The 25,152-nt window shown below is 36.8% G+C and overlaps 3 protein-coding genes across 3 annotated transcripts in view; all 3 read left to right on the top strand.

The window, feature by feature from the left end:
• The window catches only part of LOC130623829 (uncharacterized), a 96,147-nt gene that overhangs the window by 36,162 nt on the left and 34,833 nt on the right, over nt 1-25,152 (top strand). The gene's annotated exons all lie outside the window — the stretch shown is intronic.
• LOC130623155 (uncharacterized) lies at nt 6,696-11,226 on the top strand. Its single transcript, XM_057438644.1, has 4 exons — nt 6,696-6,707; nt 6,806-6,990; nt 7,174-8,885; nt 8,972-11,226. Exons 1-4 carry the CDS (start codon nt 6,696-6,698, stop codon nt 11,224-11,226), a joined length of 4,164 nt encoding a protein of 1,387 aa, XP_057294627.1.
• Nucleotides 17,013-24,829, top strand: LOC130623830 (uncharacterized). Its single transcript, XM_057439358.1, has 2 exons — nt 17,013-18,496; nt 22,469-24,829. Exons 1-2 carry the CDS (start codon nt 18,410-18,412, stop codon nt 22,748-22,750), a joined length of 369 nt encoding a protein of 122 aa, XP_057295341.1. The 5' UTR covers nt 17,013-18,409; the 3' UTR covers nt 22,751-24,829.

Genomic DNA, 25,152 nt, shown 5'->3' with positions numbered 1-25,152 from the left:
TGATACGTTTTATTTGGAAGGCATTCGTAAAAAAATCCAAATTCATCAGCATTATAAATGTTTTGAAGCTCGTAGTTTGACGAAAGTGTAGGGATAGAAGTTTGCCAACACCCATTAATCAAACTGATTTTGATTCTCCTGATATGGTCTTGAAAGATATGTGGTTTCTTTCCTTCCGACGTCGTAGCCAAAGATCTGATGCCTGAACATTTTCAACGTTTAATTCTTTGGCGAATACAATTGCTTTCTCTTGAAGCATGGCTGCAGATATTGGGACATTTTGACTTCGCATGCTTTGAAACCAAATTAGAACAGCCTTGTATACTAATTTAATGGTACCTGTTCTCAACTTTTGTCGTTTTACATTGGTTCCTTTTTCTAGCACATCTATAAGTTTTTCTTTATTCTTGACCCACGTTGACAAAGTGTTTTTCAGTACATCATATTTTGGTGCAGCATCTTTAATACTCATCCCTTTTTGCAAATCCTTTAAGGCCTGACATTTTTCACGCAAACTTTTGTGGTTGTTTTTACGTTTTCCAGCGATCAACATCTTTAAACGTGAATAGCAAACGAAAATACAAACAGCTGAATACAAAGTATTTGATTTGATTCTAAAGTATTTTAAAAATCGAACGTTTTGAACGTTCGATTTGATTCTAAAGCATTTTTAAAACTAGTCGATAAGGCCCGTGGAAAAATCCACTAAGGCAGGATAAAAATTTTGATGACGTCAGCAACTCATCCATTAAAAAAATTTAGAATTTTGTTTTCACATTGCCTCTATTGTGGAGAGCTTAAAGGGCTGATCAGGAAAATTTATATGATCATGTGCTTTTGATGATCGGTTATTGAGATAGGAGGGTTTAAAAATTTTGCTGACGTCAGGAGTGACCCGTGAAGACAAAAACTTTTTTTGAGAGATTTGTATTCCTGCTGCCTTCATTGTATAGATCTTGAAACGCTGATCAAGAAAATGTATAGGATCATGTATTTGTGACAAACGGTTGTAGAGATATTAGGGTTTGAAGGTTTTTTGATGACGTCATCAACCCGTCCACTCCGAAACGGATTTGGGGACCCAGGTTTGGAAAATTTACCCAAATTGGTCCTGGTGGTGGCCCCTAGCTACCCACCCGGTGAAAAATCATTGACGTCACAACTCGTTTCCAAGTTATTTGGCCTCCAAGTTTTAAGTGCATTGTAATGGCTTCATTAATTTAATATAGGTATTGACGTTAAAGTAGTGTTATTGACGTTGCGCCGTAACGTCATGAAATTTAACATTTGAGACATGCTTTCTTCGGCAACTTCAAAGGAAATTTCGACAACTTTAAAGAAAAATGACGATATCTACTATGACCGTCACATACACTCCGTATTATTATAATAGACTAGTCGATGGCGCGTGGAAAAATCCACGGGTCCGCCCATCCTTTTTATACCACTTAAGCGCGTCTCGCGTTTGGCTTAACCTGGTGTCGAAACGCCGAGGTAAGCCAAAGTCAAGGTGTGACCTGATGTTGAACACTTTGTGGAGCGCTTAATAAACTGTGCCACATGATCAGGTGGAGCGCTTTAGTACAGGTATACAGTATATATGTCGTAAATTAAGTAAAGCGCATACACCATTATAGTCTTGCGACTGTAACATTTTTTTCAAAAAATATTCCCCCAGAAATAAAAACACAGTTTACAAACAACAGTCGGTACCCCATCACAGCAAAAACAATCAGTCAATATTATTTTATTTTGCAGAATAAGTTTTGTGAAAGTTAAAAGATTTATCGTGACACTGGGCTAAGCGCTTACTACAGTTAAACCGTGTTGCACAGGCGTATAGGAATAATACGCCTTTGGAAAAAACATTCTCACTGACTCTGTTTAAAAAAAACACAACAGAGCTGAGCGGTTAGTCCAGGTAAACATTGTTGCACATTCATACAGACGTGATTACCGAGAAAGTTTAAAAATGAATTGTCACATAAGGTTGACCCCTTAGTACAGGTAAACCACGTTGTACATGGCGCATAGGCGTAACAGCCTTTACCAAACACAACAGTCTGTTGTTAACCCTGGAATAACCGCTTAGTATAATTAAGCAGAGTTGAACAGGCGTATAGGCGTAATACCCCTTTCCAAAAAACTTCATTGCAAATTCGGTTTTAATGAAAACACAGGGAACAGCCTTTCATTAACAGCCTTTCCGTGACCTCAATCGCCGAAAACGGCGATTGAGGTCACGGGGGTAATTATTATTAAAAATGGCGTATCAAAACAATACATTCATTTTATCACTAAATTTATTTTTCTTACTTATGGTAATAAAATAAAGCAATTCAATTAATTAGAGAAATAAATTAATTTTTGGAATTTATTTTAATCAGTAATTTGATTTGCAATTAAACAACCCCCTGTTTTCTAAAAATCGCGGAAAGATCAAAGGAATATCGGTAACCCTTTTGAACAGACAGACAGACGGAATACGGCTATTATTATAGAGACTAGTCGATAAGACCCGTGGAGAAATCCATTGAGGCAGGATAAAAATGAGAAAGAAGCGCCATTTAAATTTTGATGACGGCAACAACCCATCTACAAAAAAATTAGTACCTTGTTTTCATGTTTCCTCCATTGTGTAGGGCTTACACTGCTGATCGAGAAAATGTATATCGTGTGGTGTTGATGAGGCGAGTAAGGAAATATAAGGGTTTAAAATTTTGCTGACGTCAGCATTGGCCCGTCAAAACCCCCAAATTTTTTTTTAGAAATTTATATACCTGTTGCCTTCATCGTATATATCTTAAAACGCTGATCAGGAAAATGTATAGGGTCAGGTACTTTTGACAAACGGTTGCAGAGATATCAAGGTTTAAAGGTTTTTTGATGACGTCATCAACCCGTCCATTCCGAAACGGATTCGGGGATCCAGGTTTGGGAAACTTACCCAAATTGGTCCCAGGTAGTCCCTAGTTATCCACGCAGATTTTCATCCGTTTCCAAGTTATTTAGCCTTAAATTTAAAAGTGCAATGCAATGGCTTCACTAATCTTAATATACTTTCCTTTGACGTCAATATTGCTCTAACGTCAAAGTTTGATAATTTACGTTTTATAGACTTTATCAAAGAAATTTTATCCACTTTGCAAAAGTGACAGACAGACAGAACTGGCGTATTATTATATAGATCAAACGTTTTGGAAATCAAACACACACACATTGCGTAGGCGTACACATATATTTTCACTCTGCCATGGAATTATCCAACCTTTCTATAGAAGAAGAACTGCCAATTATGTTACTCAAGGAATATAAATTGTGTTCCCATGTAAAAGGTTATCATGCTTATATGACAATATGGGAACCGAACCGAAGAAGGACTCCTTGAAACTCGATTGGAACCCAAAAAAAATGAATTCGACAAATATGCGGTTGCATTTACCCAGAACAGCGTCGTGGTTGGACATTTAACAAAAGGAAAGACTGGTCGTTTCGCAAAAACAGTCTCATTCTTTCTTTGTGTAAGCAAAGACAACAGCTGCAAAGTTAAAGTGACAGGAAAAAGAGTGAACATAGGCGATGAGCAAGGCCTCCAAATTCCTTGTAAACTGTAATTGATAAATTGAAAGAAATTTTGCCACCATTGATACAATAAAAATGAAAACGTTTTTTTTTTATTTTCCCGTAAGATTTTATTTATCGATGCACAAAAGTTCGAATTAATGTAGCCTTGGGAGTAAAAAATTTTTAAATTAGCAAAATGTTCGAATTATCGGAGTTCCAATTAAGCAGCTCAAAATATAAGGCTTAATTAAACTAAGCTCAAGGGATTTGGCAATTTGTTCAAAATAACGGAAAGTTCGAATTAAGCGGCATTCGGATTAAGGGACGTCTACCAAAAAACCAAACAGTTGCTGTCGAGTATAAAAAGTTGGCATTAGTTAGAAATATTTTTACAAAGAAGAAAAATGTACGATGATATAGCGTCACTACAAAACTTCTCAATTTGCGTCTTCGCCAAGGACACCATGTTCCACTATCACAACACCAGTACAAGATCCACCTCTTCTGCCGTCTGTAAGCAAGGGTTACAGTACGGACCCATGGTCTGCGTCTTGGCTTCCTTAAACTTGACCTTTTGGATTGCACTATGAATATGCGGCATACCTTATCAGGGGAAAAAAAGTCGACTAAATTTTTTGCAAGTGACTTAATTTTTCCCCGACCAAAATTTTCCCCGATTATTTTTCCCCGACTAGTACTTTTACCCGATTTTTTTAAACCCGACTAAGAATTTACCCCGACTTTTTTCTTTTATCCTAAACTTTTTTTCCCATTGTTACCACCTTAATAAATTGCGAGGAAGGTTACAAAAAAGGATCGGGGACATAAAAAACATAATGGAAACAAAAAATGTTTTGGACTAGATTTTTATACTTATTCTCGTAGTTGTTTTTGTATGAAAAACATGCATAAATAAATAAATAAAAATTGATTCAAATTCCCTTGTGAGGTTATCTACAGGAATATCAAACATTAGTCGGGAAAAAGTGACTTATTTGAAAAATTAGTTGGGGAAAAGTGAATTATTTTTCAAAAGTGACTTAATTTTTCCCCTACAAAATTTTCCCCTGAAATTTTTTTCCCCGATAAGGTATGCACAATAGATAAGTTTTCCTTTTGTGTGAAATTGAGATCGTTCAAACTGCTTTACAAGCATTTAGGAACAGTTCTAAGAGCACCGAAAATAGCAGGTACAAACGATAACGTATAACCTTGGTACATTAACTGCATATTCCGTATTAAGGACTGTATATGTTCTCTTTCTCGCATATCGTTGACGTAACGTTTACATCAGCCAGGCAGCTTATTGCGATAATTTTGCATGTTTTACGTTGTATATCCCACTCGATTATATCATGTTTATTGTGTTTCACCTTTGTCGCTGTCTTTACCGGTGCGTTTTTCCATAGAGACATAATAGAAGGGTTCTACCAATACTCTTTACATCCTTCTTTGTGCATAAACTCGTTTTCGTTGTATTTTACCTTCGCATTAAGGTCTTCCTTCTTACATAATTCCGTATAGACAGTTGCTGTAATAATTCGACGTTCACTTTGTAGAGACGTCATCGGTTGTTGTGTTTAGGTTGCAAACCACCTTTTGTATCACGGCGGTATTGATCAACCTCAGACTTCACGCTACCATCCAGCTTGTTCGGTGGTTATTGTTTCGAACTTCGTTCGCGGAACGCTTTCGGCAACCGGCAGTGCACAAGATAAATAAACGATATCGTAGAGTACAGACGCTAAGAAGGCAGCTGAGAAAGCAGAATGCAATACGACAAATACGTGGTCGAAAAGTGAGAAAATGACAGTCTTTTTTTTAACGATCTTTCTTGTATTTTTGATTATGTTAGTAACTAAAGTTTTCTTTTGTTCATTGTATAGGTAATCGAACTTGCCAAGCCAAGAGAATCTCATGTTTGATTATACATTTCCACAAATTTGTTTTCTATCTGTATGATCCACAAAACATTCGATTAGTGACTACACTTGATGTATCGCAAAGGCGATTATAAGATCAACTGAATATCCGAATTTATTGAATTTATATATGTACTTAATTCACTGTTAATGTTACGCAAGATCACTGTCCAAATCGCCATCTTAAAAAAATCACGAGAAAGCCAAAATTTTGAAGCGACTTCGTAGCTTCAATTAGCACTGTAGACCAATAAACGCTACTTTGGGGCTATTTCGGACCGGCCAGCTATAAACTGCGGACCCGCCCCAAAAATGAGCACCACAGAAAACGATGTACCCGATCAGTCGAACGCGAAAAGGGAACGCACACAAGCTAAAAGAACTTACACAAGACAAGTTAACAACTTACGAAAATCTCTTGAAAATAATGCTATTCTCGCCACTATTAAAAATAGATTTTCAGATCTCAGACAAGCTTGGATAGTGGTGCAGGAGAAGCATGATCAATTTGTTTCGATCTTGGCATCGGAACAGCAAGAAACGGAAGATAATTGGATAGAGGAACTAAATAACGTCTATTGTGAATTGGAAGAAAAAACTAATTGGTTTATTCAGAAATCAGAGGCTGAGGAACACGCAAAAAAGGAGTTAGAACGTGACAAAGAAAGGGAGCTAACGCTGAAATTACGAATGGAGTTTGAATTGACCAGACTGTCAGAATGCATGGACTCTATGGCAAAACTTTTGGTGTCAAGAAGCAGCGACCACACTGAGGATAAATTTGTGATAATGAAGGAGGTAGAGAATACGGTAAATCAAAGGATGAAAGTTTGTGAAGAAGTGCAACAAGAATACATGTCGACATTAAAAGATGAGGAAACAACCCGAGAAGAGAGTGAGCGCTTCCTTGATGCATGGAGACGCTGTAATGAACTTCGATCAGAGGCCCGTGTTTTCCTTGGGGGCATAGGCAACAAACACATGCTTCTTCGTCAGGATTGCGTTTGGAGAGACTAAAATTTTAATCATTTAGCGGGAACTTAAGAAAGTATCCTAAATTCAAAAGCGATTTTGTCAAATATATACTCCCCGCATACAAGACCGATCAAGCTGAGTTTGTTCTAAAATCTTACTTAAATGATAACGTTAAAGAACAGGTCAAGTCGTTAGATGACATCAATGAAATTTGGGCGCGATTAGACAAGAAATATGGCGATAAAGGTAAGCATGTCGACGCAATATAGGCAGACATTAAAGAAATGTCGAAGTGTGAGGATTCCGATGTGGAGAGCACTTTAAACCTGATTAACACCGTTTAGAGAGCACACAGAGAACTTGCACGACTGGGAAGGGAACAAGAGATAAACAACGCTACTATTGTTTCGGTTATTGAGGAAAGGCTATCGGATGAAGTCCAGAAGGAGTGGATAAAAACAGCGACTGGAGAACAGAGGGTAGAGATATCGCGAAACAAATTCCCAGCACTATTGAAATTACTCTTAACGTATCGCGAGAGAATTGAATACAAGTGCTCCAATATCACATCATGTGATGAATTTCGCGGAAATGTTAATCTAAGCGACTCTTGAGATCCCCGAAATAGCCTTGAGAATACATCGAAGCAGCGCTGCTGGTTGCACCAAGTTAACGGGGACCATCCTATCTGGCGATGCAGACTCTTTTAAAGCAAATCTCCGGAAGAAAGAGTTGATCTAACCAAAAAGTATAACTGTTTTTATAATTGTTTTGCATGTCTTGAAGTAGGACATGTGGCTAACAATTGCAAGAGAGGATTCAAATGTCGCGAAGAGGAGTGTGGATTGCCCCATCACCAACTTCTACATGAAGCGCACGCTTCTGGAGCTGTATTTCATGGTCGCTCATTCGCTCAAAAAAGAGAGGTCATTCTTCAAGTCCAGGAAGTAACATGTTACAGTAGAGGCAGTAACAAAAATAAAATAAATGTCCTGTGGGATGGAGGAAGCACTATTTCACTAATTACTTTCGACGCAGCCAGAAGACTAAATTTGAGCGGAAGGAGTACAAGACTGGAGATAACAAAAGTCGGTGGAGAAGTTTCTCTTATCGAATCTATGAAATACAATGTTACGCGCATTGATGAGAACAATCGGCATGTTCGATTTAATGTCTTAGGGATTGACGTTATTTCTAATGACATTGCTGGATTGCACACGAATGACAATCCTGAACTGACAGCAGACATTCCACATACCAGTATTAACAGACCGCAAGTTGGAGGTCGTATAGATTGTCTCATTGGATACGACTACGCGGCTTTCCATCCAGTGCCGATAAAAGTTGCAGGACATTTACTTGTACTTCAGAATAGATTTGGCCGCCTAGTAGGTTGTTGCCAGCCAGTGAGAAAAGGTGTATTTAATAAAAGAGTGGAAAATGCACAGGTCTGCCATGTTCAAGGGCATCTAAACAAATTCTTTTCTATTGAAAGCTTAGGAATTCAGTGTACACCTAGATGTGTTTCTTGCAAATGTGGAAACTGTCATCCAGGGGGAAAGGATATGACACTGAAGGAAGAGAGAGAATACAGGCTAATTGAAGATAACTTAAAATATGATAAAACCGAGAAAAAGTGGGAGGCGGCTTATCCATGGATAAAGAACCCCCATGAACTTCCAAACAATAGATCGGTTGTGCTAGCAAGGTTACAGTCAACCGAAAAACGCTTACTAAAGAACTTAGAACATGCTGATACTTACAATCGACAGATTCAAGACATGATTAAAAGGGGAGCTTCCAGAATAGTCAGTACGGAAGAATTGAATCAGTATCGCGGACCAATTCATTACATTTCTCACCATGCCGTCCTTAAGCCGGATTCTAAAAGTACACCGTGTAGAATTGTATTTAACAGCAGTGCCAACTTCCACGGCCATGTCCTCAACGAATATTATGCTAAAGGCCCAGATATGCTGAACACGTTGCTGGGGGTCTTGCTGAGATTCAGAGAAAATCGTGTAGCCCTTCTTGGCGATATATCAAAAATGTTTCACGCTATAAAAATACCAGTTCGTGATCAGATGACACACTTGTTCTTATGGCGAGATCTTCAGACAGATAAAGAACCAAACACGTATGCGATGACAGCTGTAAATTCTGGAGACAAACCTTCCGCGACTATGGCTATGGTCGCCCTACGAAAGACGGCAGAAAAGCAAAGGCAGAACTACCCCATAGCGTGTAAAGCAATTATAGACAACAGTTACATGGAAGACATCACAGACAACGTTGATAACGCAGAGGAAGCAATTCAGCGAACTCGGGAGATCGATATCATTCTTGCAACGGGTGGTTTTAAGATTAAGGAATGGACGATATCTGGGTTAGAGAAACCAGGTAGTAATGGAACTCATCCAATTGGTAAATTAGATAATGAGGATACGGAGAAAGTGCTTAGAATGAAATGGCAATTTAAAGTTGACCACTTACTTTTTGATATCAACAAGTAAAGTCAACGCCTCTACCGATTCCAACAGACTTCAAAGCCATTAAGATTCACAAGAAGAGAGATATTATCAATGAGAGATATTATGAATGGCGTGAATTCTTTCAAGTGCTACCTGAATTACAAAGGATTTCTTACCCGCGAGCCATCAAACCGAAGAAAGCTGTTGGAGAACCTACATTAGTCATATTTTCTGATGCATCTGGAACAGCATATGGTGCCGTGGCTTACGCCAGATGGGAACTGATTGACGGGTCATTTGGAAGTAGAATCATTGTGGCTAAGAATCGAGTCGCACCTATAAGGATAATTGACATTGTGCGCTTGGAGTTAATTGCTGCTGTTTTAAGTAAGCGCATCAGATGCTTTATCGAAAAGGAGACTAAATTGAAGTTCTCAAAAGTGTATCACATAGTTGATAGTGAAATAGTCAAAGCGATGATCTCGAAGGAAAGTTATGGTTTCAACACATTTGCTGCAAACAGAATTGGCGAAATACAACACTCTACCAGTCCATCAGAATGGTTTTGGGTGAAGGGATCTCTAAACATAGCTGATTGGATCACCAGGGGAAAACATCCAAAAGATCTCAAAAGGGAAAGCATTTGGCAGACCAGACCACGATTTTTGTCTCGATGCGTTGATAACTGGCCCGTTCAAAGTACCACCACCATAAAAGAATTACCAGAATGTCCAAAGATTTCTTTTGTCGCTGTGTCCGATGGTCAGTGTGTAGAAACTTTAGCTGAGAGGATCGATATTGAGCGCTTCAGCAAACTCGAGCTACTTAGAAATACGACATCAAGAATCCTAAGATTATACAAAAGATTCCTGTCGACCAACCAAGGTAGAGAAATAGGCAAAGGCGAGCTGACAATAGAGGACCGGCAATATGCAGACAATTTTTGGATCAAGGAAGCTCAGAGAACTATCGAGGACGAAGTTAAGAAGGGAAAGTATATTAAGCTGTGTCCGAAGTATGAAGATGAAATTCTGGTGGTGGGTGGTCGGACAGAGCGATGGATGGAGGCGACGTGGAACAAGCAAAAGATCATCCTTTTACCAGCAAATCACAGGCTATCCTATCTTATTGCCCCAACAGAGCATAAGTTGAGTGGACACTTGGGGATATCAGCGGCGATATCAAGAATTAGGTCGCACTACTGGATCATTGGAGTGAGAGCCTTAGTGAAAGGAATACTGTCGCAATGTGTTATCTGTATAAGGAAACGCAAGGAAAAGAGTCTTCAAGTCATGAGTAGCCTCCCTGTTGAGAGACTTCGCCCGTCGCCACCGTTTAGTTCAACCAGTTTGGATTTCTTTGGACCATACCTCATTCGTGGCGAAGTTCAAAAACGAGTCAGAGGAAAGTGTTATGGTGTAATAATGACATGTATGGTGTCAAGAGCAGTTTACATCGATTTAAGCCACGACTACTCGACAGATGCTTTTCTTCAAGTGCTACGACGATTTTCTAGTTTACGGGGTTGGCCGCGCAGGATTTACAGCGATCCAGCTTCCCAGCTTGTGGGGGCATCTAACGAACTAAAGACTGCAATTCAAGGTATGAGCCAGTCGTCGATTCAGCGATATGGTCTAAAATACAACACGACGTGGAGGTTTTCTCCAGCCGATGGCCCATGGTTCAATGGTGTGACAGAAGCTTTAGTGAAATCAGTGAAACGAGTACTAAATGCAACAATCGGAGAGCAAATTATGACGTTTAGCGAACTACAAACCGTCATGTTTGAAGTGGCCCAAATTGTTAATCAACGGCCAATCGGTTCACACCCAACGACACCGGATGGCTCTTATCTATGCCCCAACGATCTTATTTTAGGGCGGGCTTCTAACAAATCGCCGCAAGGGCCATTTAAAGAAAGAATTAGCAACAAACATAGGCTCGACTTTATTGAAGCTGTAGTTAACTCATTTTGGAAGAAGTGGTCCCGCGATGTTTTCCCCAACATGATCATGCAACCCAAATGGCATCTTGCGAGGCGTAACGTGCAAAAAGATGACGTTGTACTTATCCAGGACAGTAACGCTATCCGAGGAGAATGGAAAATGGGAGTGGTCACAGAGACACATCCTGGAGACGACGGAAAGGTGAGACGTGTAACTGTATCTTACAAAAACATTCGCAACGAGAACGACGCTAACAGCTACGGAGGTATTCGATATACGAGAATAGAACGACCAGTTCAAAGACTAATAGTGCTTATTCCGGCCGAAGAGAGACAAACTATAGGCTGAGTATATTGTGGTGGGGAGTGTTTCGAACTTCGTTCGCGGAACGCTTTCGGCAACCGGCAGTGCACAAGATAAACAAACGATATCGTAGAGTACGGACGCCAATAAGGCAACTGAGAAAGCAGAATGCAATACGACAATTACGACAAATTTTTTTTAACTATCTTTCTTGTATTTTTGATTATGTTAGTAACTAAAGGTTTATTTTGTTCATTGTATAGGTAATCGAACTTGCCAAGCCAAGAGAATCTCATGTTTGATTATACATTTCCACAAATTTTCTATCTGTATGATTCACAAAACAGTTATAATGTTATAATCATCATCCTGAATATTTATACAGGATGAAGCCACTTCAGTGTTGGAAACACTGTTATTAATGTGGGTCCTGTGTTCTGAATGTATACGTTAGGTATTCACCGGTAGCCTACCCAATTTCCCTCACATGGCAAGGTTGACCCGTAGCTGTGGTACACTTGCTAAACATGCCCGCGCTGTGGACCGAACCACGGACCTTATGATTAAGAAGCAAACGCCATAACCACTAGGCCACCCGCCACTAATAATAATAATAATAATAATAATAATAATAATAATAATAATAATAATAATAATAATAATAATAATAATAATAATAATAACATGGATTGTTGATTTTCGGATAGATTTGCATCATTTTCGGATATATTTGCATCGTTTGACGGCAACCGGATAGAATTGCATCGCTGTAGGATAGATTTGCATCGCTATCGGATAGATTTGCATCGTTGTCGGATAGACTTTCATCGCTATAGGATAGAATTGCATCTCTTACGGCTGCCGTACAATTTTTAACAATTTAACTATTTAAAGATGGCAACTTAAGGCGGTGAGAAAATGACTGGTGTGAATGTAAGAACTGTTAGTTAGCTATTTTAAATAAAAAGGTAATTAATGTGATAGTTTTAGTTTCTTAAGAAGATATATTGTCTTTTGTGTAGTTACCTGGTTAGTCAGTTGCATTCATTTAGTTCCTAGCTAGCCAGTAGCTAAACTCTTAAGCAGTTAAGCATCAAGAACTTGATGTTTTTTTTATGTTCACATAAGGGGGGCACAAAAGTTTTGTTTTTATTTTGAAACAGATCACTCAAAGGAAATTTGATTATAAAATAAATTGGTGGAGACAACCAAGATCTCGACAAGGCTGATTTGAATTCCAGCGTGACGTTTTTGTTTACTTTTCAGCGGTACTCTGGCATTTGCGTGGCAGGAAAAAATGAAATATATTTGAATTCATCTAAACTCTTAAAAATGCATTCATGTGATGAAATGGACTGATAATTAATTTGCTTTACCTAGCCTCTTCATCTTTTTTTCAGCCACGTAGATGCCAGGGTCGAAAGAGCTGAAATGTAAACAACAGAATTCATCTAGAGGATTTTTTAACCAATGGTAAGATCTCAGCTAAACAAGCCAGCTCACCGTCATGAAAAGAATGTCACACAAAGGATTTAGTCGTTTCCTCAGTCAGTTGATTTTTAAAATGTATATAGATATATAAATGAAAATCATATGTTAGCTAGCTATTATTGTAAAGATCCAATGTAAAGTGATATATAGTGTTTATGGAAGAGAAGGGGTGAAGATTTGTCTGCAGTTTTTTTAATTCTTTTTAGATGTTTACATCCAATATATTGTCTAATATTATTTTGTGTCACTATCAAAATGATAGCTATTGCTAAACTTGTTCTGCCTTTATTGTGATTGTGTTTGTTGGGCAAAGTTTTACATGTTTTGCTACTCGATTAGTGTTATTATGTGTCAAGCATAGCTAATGTGTATAGCCTTTTAAAGCCGCATTTAACTGTGATTTTATTTTCTTGGTATAACTGTATAAGGTTTGTATTGAATTTTATATTCAATTCGTTTCATGTCCGCAAACTTATATTTTGTTTTGTGTTAGTACATTCTCAAAAATGTCAACTAAACTTACATGAATTAAGCTTTTTTCACGCTAGCACAATGCCTTTAACTCAGGACATTAAATGTCAATGATAAATGGCAGATTCTGTCATATTTACACAATTTGTTGCATATAATAATTGTAAACAATTACTAGTTTTGATTAAAGGTCATTATTATTAGCACATTTTTGCGGGGAAAAGTTTGGAAATAACACAGTATTAGTATTTGCAAGTGACTAAATTAATATTTTTTAAGAATATTTATTACGACGACTGCAGTCATTTGTTACTGTACTTAGGTGTGTTTACATCCAGGTTTTTAAACCCACAGTAGAATTTCACTTCTGTCTTTCAGACAAAAGAAAAAAAAAATATACAATGTGGCTCCTATCTTAAACCTTTAAGGCTATTTTCCACATAAAGGAAACAAAACGGACAAAAAGATTTTCCGTTCACGTGATGTAAAGATTTTAAGTACGCTTACTTCTCCGTTTCGTGCTGCGGAAAATTTTCTTGAAGTGGAAAATAGGCTTTATAATGCTTTTCAGTATGAGTCTTGTTGATTCTTAAATTTACTTTTTCAAATTTTTCGATTTTTGCGACTTACCAGTTAAAAGTATTCTTATCTGCATGTTTTTTAAAAACGTGTTTCTTATAAGGAAGCATGTAGCTTTTGTTAAAGGGAACGCGAGGTATAAAATGATGTTGGACTTTTATAGTGTTAAAAAACACTTTATCAGTAGTTTTAAAAATTTAAAGACTTGTTAACCAACTTTTTAAGCTCTTTAATAAAGTCCAACATCATTTTGTACCTCAAATTAATAATAATACACAAATAATACTCACGTATATCGTTATATCACACTGTAGGCTTGACATTTAATGTTATCGGAATTGTGGCTTGTTTAGACATATATTTTACTTACGTTGACTGTTAAAATCTCATTGGACACTGGACATGATTTGACTATTCTAAAATAATTAAAAATTGACGAAATGCTATCGCTTTTGGACTAGGCTCAAAATCCGAAATTTTAGGAATATTTTAAGAATAATGTGTTTTGTGAAATTCGAATAGTTCGAAATTTCACTTTTTTGTTGCTTATACATTGGTTTTTATTGGTCTTTTCATCATTTTTTCAGTCATGTTTTACATGTTCTTTGTTTATATTTTCTATCTACTGAAATTCCGGCGCATGTGCAAAAAAACTTTTGTAAACATTGGAAACTCCTTAAAGTGCATGTTTTTTATAAGAATGCTGATCCTGAAGGAAGCCTTTTAATGTTTTCAACTTCTCCAATTTAAAGCCTCAAAATTTTCTCAAATTGCTCTTAATTTTACTGTTATTATGCCTTAAATGTTCTTAAAATGTACTAAAATTTATGTTCTTATAAACTTGGTTCTTTCATGGTCAAACCGTGAAATTTCATATCATAATTAGTTTTTTTTATCTATCTTTTCGTTTATGCAGTTCACTATATATTAAGAACACTTATCAGATACATGTTACTTATACCTGTTACATACATATGTTCTGTTCTGTTTTTATATTTTACAAGCATTATAGTTTCCCAATAAAAAGTTTGGTGCTTGCCGGTTATTTCCCAACCAGAGGGCCAGGGTCAGGATTAGGGTAAGAACCTTATTGGGAGGTTTAACGGAGAACTTTAACATGACATAAAAATGAGATTTCATACGGGATTTCATTCACATATGCGCCCCTCTAAAATTCATAATTGTAAATAAGCACCCGGGCGCTTAATCCAGTACTTACGGTATATAAAGGCGTGTATTCATTACGCACATTCTTGCCAAATGCTTAGTTCTCATATCTTTCAGAACTTTATTATAATTATTTTTAGGTAAAGGATTATGCAGCACCTCGACGATGACCCACCTACACTCTTGTCCGATGGCGAAGGATTAACTCAGTATTTATCGATCCTGTAATTGGTATATTATATGTACTTCTTTAAAAAAATGTTGATTTCTAAAGCCACTGGGATAATTTCTTTGGTTGCTTTTCTAAATTTATGCCTTAACCCTACTGAGTATCCGGTAAATGACGAGGAAGGAGGTTTGCATAAAGTACCTATGGTAATTTCAAATTGTGTTCCGAATTATTTGCTCAATTGTTAGAACTTCGTGACTAACTGTTGATCACGTTAGGACTTATCACACATTGCCTAAAAACACCATAGTAAACTCTCTAAAATTTAAAATGCTATAAATTCTTATCAAGGGTCATATCTCACAAAGTGAATAGTAGACTTCAGCTTCATTTCAAGCATGGTTTTTAATTCTCACGTGACAGGCGTCACCCGTACCAATTTTTAAGAATTACCACCCAACCCGAGAAGTTACGATGGTAGAACATGCCACCCCTCCTGTTCGCGACTTCGCTAGCCCACCTATAACCCAGTCCGAATAGGGTTAACTCCAATCGGTCAGGCAGGGGAAGCGGATTCCGCACTCCCGGGCGGTTATTTTTAATAACTTTTTTATGATATACAGTATGGCTATAATACATATGGAGTTCAATATTTTTCTATTATACACCTGCGTGCCAGATTTTTTGGTCCCATATCTCTCAGAGGTTGTGATATTGGCTATTACTCGAAACTACCCCTAAAAATCTCTATGAAATCCTCATAGTCGGGAAAATTAGTGACTCTTTTTAGGATTATCCTTAGTACTTGAAACTTACAACACAACTTTGTAACATCAACTAGAATCCCTCTGTTGTTCTTCTTACGGTTTAAATGTCAATTTATTCAACTGAACATTGCGAAAGCATAAAACTATAGCATTGAATGTAGCAATTGTCTTTGTTTCTTTCCCGTGTGTGTATATATATATTTGCCTCAACTCGCGAACAAGTAATATACAAACATTAACAAAATAAAATTTAACAGTCAGCAAGTTTAAGAGTTCGCTTGCAATTGTCTTTAAAACGTAATTTCGGTCGACCAGCTTTTCGGCTACCTTTAGCCAGCTCACCATAGAATACCCTTTTCACCGTCCGTGAGTCATCCATTCGACAGATGTGGCCGAGCCACCTTAGTCGCCTTTTCGCTAAAGGAATCTCAATGTCTTCGCAACGCGTTCTGTTCAGAAATTCTTCATTACTGATGAAGTCATCCCATTTGATTTTCATAATGGCTCTGAGATGACGTTGCTAAAGATTTCCAAGTTTTTTTATTTCGTGGGAATACAATGTCCATGTGTCATTTCCGTAGAGAAGTATGGGTAGACAGTGATTTTTGCCACAGTTGTCAAATTTCGTTTTTTAAAAACACGTTGCTTAAGTCGACCGTAGACACACGAAGCAGCTTGCATACGCGCAGTTATCTCGTCTTTCAATAAAAAGTCTATTTCTGGACCCAAGCACATGACTTCGGTCTTTCTCCATTAATTCGCAGTCCAAAACGCTTTGAAGTTTCATTGTATGCTGAGAGTAAAGTCTGCAAACCGTAATCCGTATCGCTTAGGATTGCTATATCATCAGGGTATTGACCTTCTCTTATATATTCAAAGAAAGCTTTAGTGTTCGCTTTTAGTTTTTTTAAGTTAAAAATAATCCCATCAGTACGAAAATGAATCAAAACAGAATGTCCGTGTTTGATATCTGTAAAGGCAATCCACAGTGTAATCGCTGCATAAATTCCATAAAGCGTTGGAGCTAACTTGCAGTCTTGCTTAACGCCGCAGTTATAGATAAAAAGGTTTGATAGTTTGCATCAATTATAACACGCGCTTTAACGTCTGAATATGATTGAAAAATAGCCGGACCGAAGAGGGTTTTAAATAAAATGTAAACTTTTTCAACATTTAGGACATGGTATATTTGCAAGAAGAGATTACAGGAAAAAAGATGCACTTCTCAGTTATCGCGGCACCTTGTTGAATGCTGATGAGGCACATGAAGTAGCTAAAGTTTGCAAGATGTAGATGGAAATTTCATGGTTTACTTACGAAATTGATGCTACTAGAACAGATTACCTTGTTAGATATGTCAATGACTCACCATCGTCCTATGCAAATTGCAAGAGGATCCTAAAGTTTACTGCCTCAATACCACACCTTTTCGCCAAAAAGGATATTCCTTTGAACATAAAATCAAGGTATGACTATGGCGAATCCAAATGGAAATTAGCCTGGAGAAAAGGGACAGAATATCTTAAATCATTTGACTAGTTACCAATCCCATGGCTGTCAAAGGTCCACGTTACAAACGTAACGCCGTCGTCGGTGACCTCCATAGAGCCAAACGTATCAGCTCAAATGTTGACCAAGAAGTCGATAACATCAAGACGAAATACAAAAAGGCTGATTTTCCTCCGCGCTATGTCAACAGCATCATACGGCAGTTTTACGAAGACTAAAGCGTCAAACCCAGAGTCCTTTTTAATTCCACCTGGTTTGTTTGATGAAAAAGAAGATAAGGTATTTTTACTTTTTGAAATACATTTCTGTGAGAAAAATGAACAGCTTTCAAAAACTTTCCTTAAAAAGTTTAACGTCTACACTAATTCGCGGTTCCATGTGTCAATTAAACAGCTGACAAAATTTACAAGAACATTGTTCCCTTTAAATCCTCTCACCCTGCGTGCAAAATATACGTGCGTATGCGGTGTCACATATGTAGGTGAAACAAAAAGGAATGTGGAACAAAGATGGAACGAACACCGCCTTCCTCACAAATCAGAACCAACCAACCATCTCGTAGAGAACCCCCCACACACTTTTACATAGGTTATTAGTCATGCTTCATTGAATGATAGAGAGAGAAAGAACTTAAAAGCTCTTATCATAGCCATTAAGAGACCATTTTTCAATGAACAATTACATTTCCAAATGTTATGTTTTTTTGGTTTTGGGATTACTTAGTAATTACTTGTTTTAACACCTTTCTTTTATATGTACATCCTTTTTTTATATAATCAATTTTCTAGATTTCTTTTTATCTGTTTACTTCTGTATTTTTCCTTTCACTTGTATATTTATTGTACTGAAGACGGACATAGTCCGAAAAGCTTCCGCTTATCTCTTTGATAATAGCCGTATTTTGTCTGTCTCTGCGCAAGATGGCACCTCAAGTAGCGAGACCCGCCGAAAATCCCCGCGGCCCTGCAGCTTTATTTCGAATCCCCGGCAGACCCCGTTTTTTTACCGGCCTTGCTTTGCCGCTCAATGTAATAAACCAATCACGAGGCCCCATTTTCACTAATGACCAATCCAAATGCTTCGCGGCCTCAACATGCCGACGGGAGGAAACATGCTACCCCTACGAAGGCCATTTTGGTTTGGAAGTGATGGTGTGAAGTTTGTAGGTTTCCTTTCAATCCTCCTTATATCTTCTGAGTACTTTTTATCCTATAGGATTATTTAGTTTGTTTTCACATGTTAAGGTGAATATTTCATCACGTTTTCTAGCTACGTATAAATCTTAAACAAACCAATTTTAAGTTTTTGGCTAGCTACAAAACGTACATTTTGAGGCAGCTAGCTATAGCTAGCTTTATTTATTCCTATTCTTTTAAAGTTTTTATTCAGTTTGGTATATTATTATTTATTTTTATGTTGAAGTTGGGTCTACCTATCTAGCTCCTTTTAGCTCTACCTCTGGCTAAGAAGTGAAAGTAGCTAAATGCAGTTATAGGCAGCTACCAATTTTATTACTGCTATGAAAGCTTATGCTGAAAAATAAAATTGCTGAGTATATATTTTTTTAACTGAACTTGATAACGACAGGCGGTTTCCTGATTTTTTTTAAACTGAAGTCGCGATAAAGTTTTTTTAAAAATGGTGTTATGCCTATACTCATGTGCGACACAGTCTAGATGTACTAAGCGCTTAGTCCGGTGGTAACAACGGGCTGTTTCCTGTGTTTCTGTTTAACCGAAGTTGTGATAACGTTTTTTACAGAAAAAAAGTACACACTGTTTACCTATACTAAGCGCTCAGCTTAACATTTTTTTGAACTTTTCCCGGGAACATTCCCTGAAAAATAAAGAAGGTTGGCCAGCTGCTTTCGCTATGATGGGGTAACATTGAATTGTAATCTGGGTTTTTATTTTACCTAAGCTGTCGAAAGTTATTTTTTGAATAGTATATTACACCGGAAACACCATAAAGTTGTGTGCACTTCACTTGATTTTCTACACACTATATGGCTGTACTAAAGCGCTTTACTTGAATGTGTGGCACAGTTGACGGTTCTTATTAATCACTCAATTTGGTGTTTAACGCTGGGTAACACAGCTACTTGTGGCTTAACCCGGCATAGAGTGTATTCTGTGTTGTGTAAACCAAAGCTTCAATAGTTTTTTTGAATAGGGTCTTAAGCCTAAACGCATGTGTCGCACGATTTACCTGTACTAAGTGCTCAGTCCAGTGTCACAATTAATTTGTTAACCTTTACTGAAACTTATTTCGCAAAATAAAATAAAATTGACCAATTGTTTTTCCTATGACGGGGTAACAAATGGTTGTAAATTGTGTTTTTATTTTAGCTAAAGTTACAGTAGAGTTGTATTTTCAAAAATACACTACAGCCGAAACACTATAGTGTTGTGTGTGCTTTACTCGATTAACGACATACTGCGTACCTGTACTAAAGCGCTCCACCCGACCGTGTAGTACAGTTTACGGCTCTTATTAAGCGCTCCACATAGTGTTCAATAGCGGGTCACACCTTGACTTGTGGCTTACCGCGGCGTTTCGACGCCGGGTTTCCCGGCTAGTCTCTTTAATAATAGCCGTTTTTTGTCTGTGTGTCCGCGAAAGACGCGTCCGAAATTTTCAAAATGCGCACAAATATTAAATGCAATATATTTTTATCCACTTTGTTGCGACGGGTAAATTTAAAGGACGGGGGAACCCGTGGATTTTTCCACGTGATAACGACTATCTCTGTAATAATCGCCGTCGTTTGTCTGTCTGGCTGCGAAAGACGCGTCCTGTTACGGAAACACGAAATGCGATATATAAAGGATGGGCGGCCCCGTGGATTTTCCACGGGTTAACGACTGGTACTATAAAAATCCTAGAATGGTTTTTTAACATTTATTTTCACTAAGACAATGAATTTTTTCAAGCAAAAACGAAATCAACTTTTATTGGCTGATTGAGATTTGCTGCTTTACTGAATAAACAGATCGAAGCAGCAAGTGAACATGCTGTCACATTTAGAGATATGGTACAAGGTGGCATGTCAAATGACAAAAACAAATTAAAGAAATTCTAGATGAGATTGCGCAAAACACATCGATGACAAGTGAAGAGACTCCGTTGGATGCATCTGAAACGGTACAATATATAAAGGGTGACGTAGCCAACGACGAATTAAGGCACATAAACGTTGTTAAAGCTGACATTTCTTTCAAAACCATTCTTCTTTCGCATGAAATTTTGAAACATTGGCGCAATCCCTTAAAATATAAATGTTACTATTACTTTTCCATAATTTAAATACAAAAACATGACATACGTAGGTTATCTAAAATTTACCAGTGAAACCATTGTTGACATGTATCACACATTATCATATTGGAGTAGTTGCTTGTTGTACATATGCTGCAACTCCACGTCCCTTTCAATATCTCCACTAAACAAAAATATGCTGATCGTTAAGAACTAATGAACAGTATTGATGAAATAATGACACAAAACTCACGTACTTGCATCCGTAATAATTTCCCAACAATTTTCATCGAAATAAGCTTGCAGATCATTGATGTTTACGTTTATCAACATAGGATTTGGAAAATTATCTGCATCCATATCCAAAGAAGACTTCGTGACGTTTTAAGCATCGAGTTGATGCAGCTACGCCGCAAACATGACATTTGTACTCATTAAGGTTCGCTTGGTTCTTCGTTCCACTTTTTACAGCGTTTTTAGTTTTATTCTTTGTATCGCTTATTGAATCATTCCCATTTGTAGAAAACCAGTCCAGTTCCTTTTCAACACATGTTTCAACCTCTTTTGCCTTGTGCAGCTGCATGACAATTTCCACAGAGTTTTCATTATATTTTCCTAAGTTTGAAGATTCGTAATAAAATATATCTGTAGCCATGGCTTTGGCTTTCTTCAGATTTTGATGCCAGCGTTTTAGGCTAGTTAGTGGTGGTATGAAATTGCTACTTAATGGGTTTGCACAATTCTCGTTACTTTTACTGTGCATAAGTTTTTCACTCATTGGCTCCCTTATTTTAGGCTTGACGCATTCGAATGCTTGAAGTCGAGTAAAGTTCATTAATTCTTTATGGTTAAGATGCCTTGAATTATGTTGAGAATCCTATAAATTATGAAATCGTGTGTTGATTTTAATTTGACTCCCCTGTTTCGCTGTTTAATAATTAATATTATGAAAAAAATCGTTGTACTCCTACTGAGCTTTTAAATTTAAAGACAATTTAATGTGATTTTAAATAGGCATTTTATTTATACAAAGAATTAATAGTCTCTAACCATGTTTATTTCTTTGATTTTGGAAAATGAATTCCAGGCGATTGTCGCAGTAAATAAAATAAATATAATAAATTTTTTTCTGATAAAAAAGTTTCTATTAATGATAAAAACACGTGCTCTTTGGAACTTTCCCGAGGAGATTAAATGTAAACAAACACCTGAATATCTTTCCCGCATTATTAAATGCGGAGTAGTGTAAATATATACACACATATATACACACGCTATCAGTCAAGTACTATATGATAAATATGTTTTGGTATAGTATTTTTGGTCGGAGCAGCTGCGGTATTTAACGGCATGTTCTCACCACCTCAAGTTGCCATCTTTAAATTGTTAAATTGTTAAAAATTGTACGGCGGCCGTAAGAGATGCAATTCTATCCTATAGCGATGCAAATCTATCCGACAACGATGCAAATCTATCCGATAGCGATGCAAATCTATCCTACAGCGATGCAAATCTATCCGATAGCGATGCATTTCTATCCGGTTGCCGTCAGACGATACAAATCTATCCGAAAATGATGTAAATCTATCCGAAAATCAACAATCCATGTTATTATTATTATTATTATTATTATTATTATTATTATTATTATTATTATTATTATTATTATTATTATTATTATTATTATTATTATTATTATTATTATTATTATTATTATTATTATTATTATTATTATTATTATTATTATTATTATTATTATTATTATTATTATTATTATTATTATTATTATTATTATTATTATTATTATTATTATTATTATTATTATTATTATTATTATTATTATTATTATTATTATTATTATTATTATTATTATTAGGGAAGATATACGTGGCGTCGTGATTCTGTACATCTTAGTCAAGTGGGAAATGTCACTGTGTATGCAGATGTTCCAGGCTTTCTAAACCCATCAACCCTGTTCGAATCTGCTAGACCAGACATTGTCTTCGTGAAGGACAACACCTATCATATTATCGAGTTGACGATTTGTTTCGAGAGCAATTTGGTGAAATCACATGAATATAAAAGGAGAATGCACGAATGCATACAGGATTATGTGATTGATAAGAACTTCGACGTCGTACTTTACCCTGGAATTTAGTTCCGTGGGGTTCGTTCCTCCTTCGATGAAGAAGCTTAATAGCTTTTTGAGACAAAACAAAATAGACGTAAGTAGAATGATTTTAAAATGCAGCGAAGTTGCTTGCAGATGTTCCTATTATGTATTTAATAGACGAAACAAGAGCTGGTTGGAAATGCCAATAATGAAGTTTGTGTAATGTATGTTTATCTGCTGCCCTTTTTAATAGCGAACACAGCAGAATTTAAATTTCTAGTTGTATCTAGATAAATTAACAAAATATTCAACTGTCAAGGTCTAGATAGCAAAATAAAACAAATGCAGATCGCAGACGACTTCCTACAACATGATCTATCAATTAGGATGGTACAAGAAATCATCAACGGACAACAAAACGCTTCACCTATATAACTCTGGAAACGAGTCGAAATCACGAAATGGGACTGGAATCATTCCTAAACCAAACATTGACGTCGTTTTTAAACCAATCTTAGATAGAATTTGCATGTTAACAATAAAAAAATGCTAATAATGTTACATGTAACTATATTAGCTCTTATGCTCCATCGCTAGAAAGAACAATGAAGAAACCTTATGAAACAACTAACACATGTTTCAAACACAAACCAAGTCATCGCACCACAGGGAAATCACCTGTAACCGCTCAAAATAATCTCTATCCTTATAATGGGGAAAATATAATAACTCTTGTTAGGGTTATCGTTAGAACTTGAAACTTTGTTTCATCGAAAAGAATCATTTTGCCTGTTTTGGACACGTAATTAATCAAATTTCCCGATTTTTTCGGATCTCTCCCCCCCTCCCCCGGTCATAATATGTTCTAAAAACCCCGGACCGAATAGGGTTAAAGGAATATTCAACAAAAATGAAACAACAGTAAGAAAACCAATAACACCAACCCCAATGACAAATAAATTTACAAAAAAAGACATAAAATCAGCTACGAAAGTAATCACCAAAGCCCTGGCAAAGATAACAACAATGGTGATCTAATCAAAGACCCACCAGACATAATATACGAGAACATAGAAAATATCTTCAATAACATTGCAGAGACAGGCGAACACCCAAACGAAATAGATCATGGTTTAATCCGAGCACTACAAAAACCGGGAAAACCAAAGGGACCGCCTTCCAACTTGAGACCAATCATACTACTATCTGTTCTGAGAAAAATTCTAGCAATGTGTTTAATAAAGCGCATTGGAACAAGACTAGACGACAAAATTCCAATCAACCAAACTGCATACAGCAAAAGTCGATCAACAACTGAACACGTATTTACCACCAAACTGATAATTGATAGAACAATAACATCAAAACACGAAACTGTATACCTTATTCTTCTAGATATGAACCCTAACGTCAAATGTTAATAAACGACCTTAACCCTATTTGGGCCGAGATTTTTCGAACATACTATGACCGGGGGAGAATCCGCCCCTCCTGAATAACTTCTCATAGGGTTGTTCAAATTGAATCAAACTTGGCACACTTATAGTACGTCATATAATTAACAAAATGGCAGCAATAAGTTTTTGTTTGCGTCAGCACATCTTCTGTGATGTCATCAGAAGCTTGAAATTTGTTAAAAATGACACTATGTAATTAAAATTTAATTACTTTTGTTCCAGATGGAATTTTTGCATTCTGTTTGAAAATGCTGAAAGCTAAATAAAAGTTGTTTAACATATTTTTCGGTCTTTACGTGGATCGCATAACAAATTGCCAAAAATTTCCCGAAAATCCGGTTTTTTCCGATTTTCGGGTAAAATCTGACGAAATCGGGAAATCGGACTAATCACGTGTCCAAATTGTACAAAATGATTCTTCTTAATAAAACAAAGTTGTGTTGCAAGTTTCAGGTACTTATGTATTGACTAAGGATAATCCTAAGAGGAGTTATTAAATCTTACCCATTATAAGGGTTTCATAGAGATTTTTAGGGGTAGTTTCGAGTAATGGCTAATATCAAAGCCTCTGAAAGGTATGCGACCTAAAAATTTGCCATGCAGGTGTCTAATAGATAAATATTGAAACTCAATATGCTTCATAGCCATATAACATAGCAATAAGGAGTTATTTAAAGAAAACCGTCAGGGAGGGGGGGGGGGGGCGGAATCCGCCCCCCCCCTCCCCGACCGAATAGGGTTAACACCGTTATCAATAAAGACGAATTAGATCTAGTTCAAATTCTCTTAAATGTGAAATTAACAGCAAAATGCGGTCAATACATAAGCGAATATATTTTAACCGATACTGGTGCACCACAAAATGATTGTGCTAGTGCAAATGAATTTACCTTTCATCTAGCAAAATCACTCGAATCAGACATCAATAATTATACACCACCAATACACGTTAAACTACAGCAATAAACAAAAAGTTAACTGCCAGAAAAA

Source organism: Hydractinia symbiolongicarpus, chromosome 13 (genome assembly GCF_029227915.1).
Source record: "Hydractinia symbiolongicarpus strain clone_291-10 chromosome 13, HSymV2.1, whole genome shotgun sequence".
NCBI lineage: Eukaryota > Metazoa > Cnidaria > Hydrozoa > Anthoathecata > Hydractiniidae > Hydractinia > Hydractinia symbiolongicarpus.
Note: the sequence above shows the minus strand (reverse complement) of the source record. Positions and strands in the feature narration are given on the sequence as shown.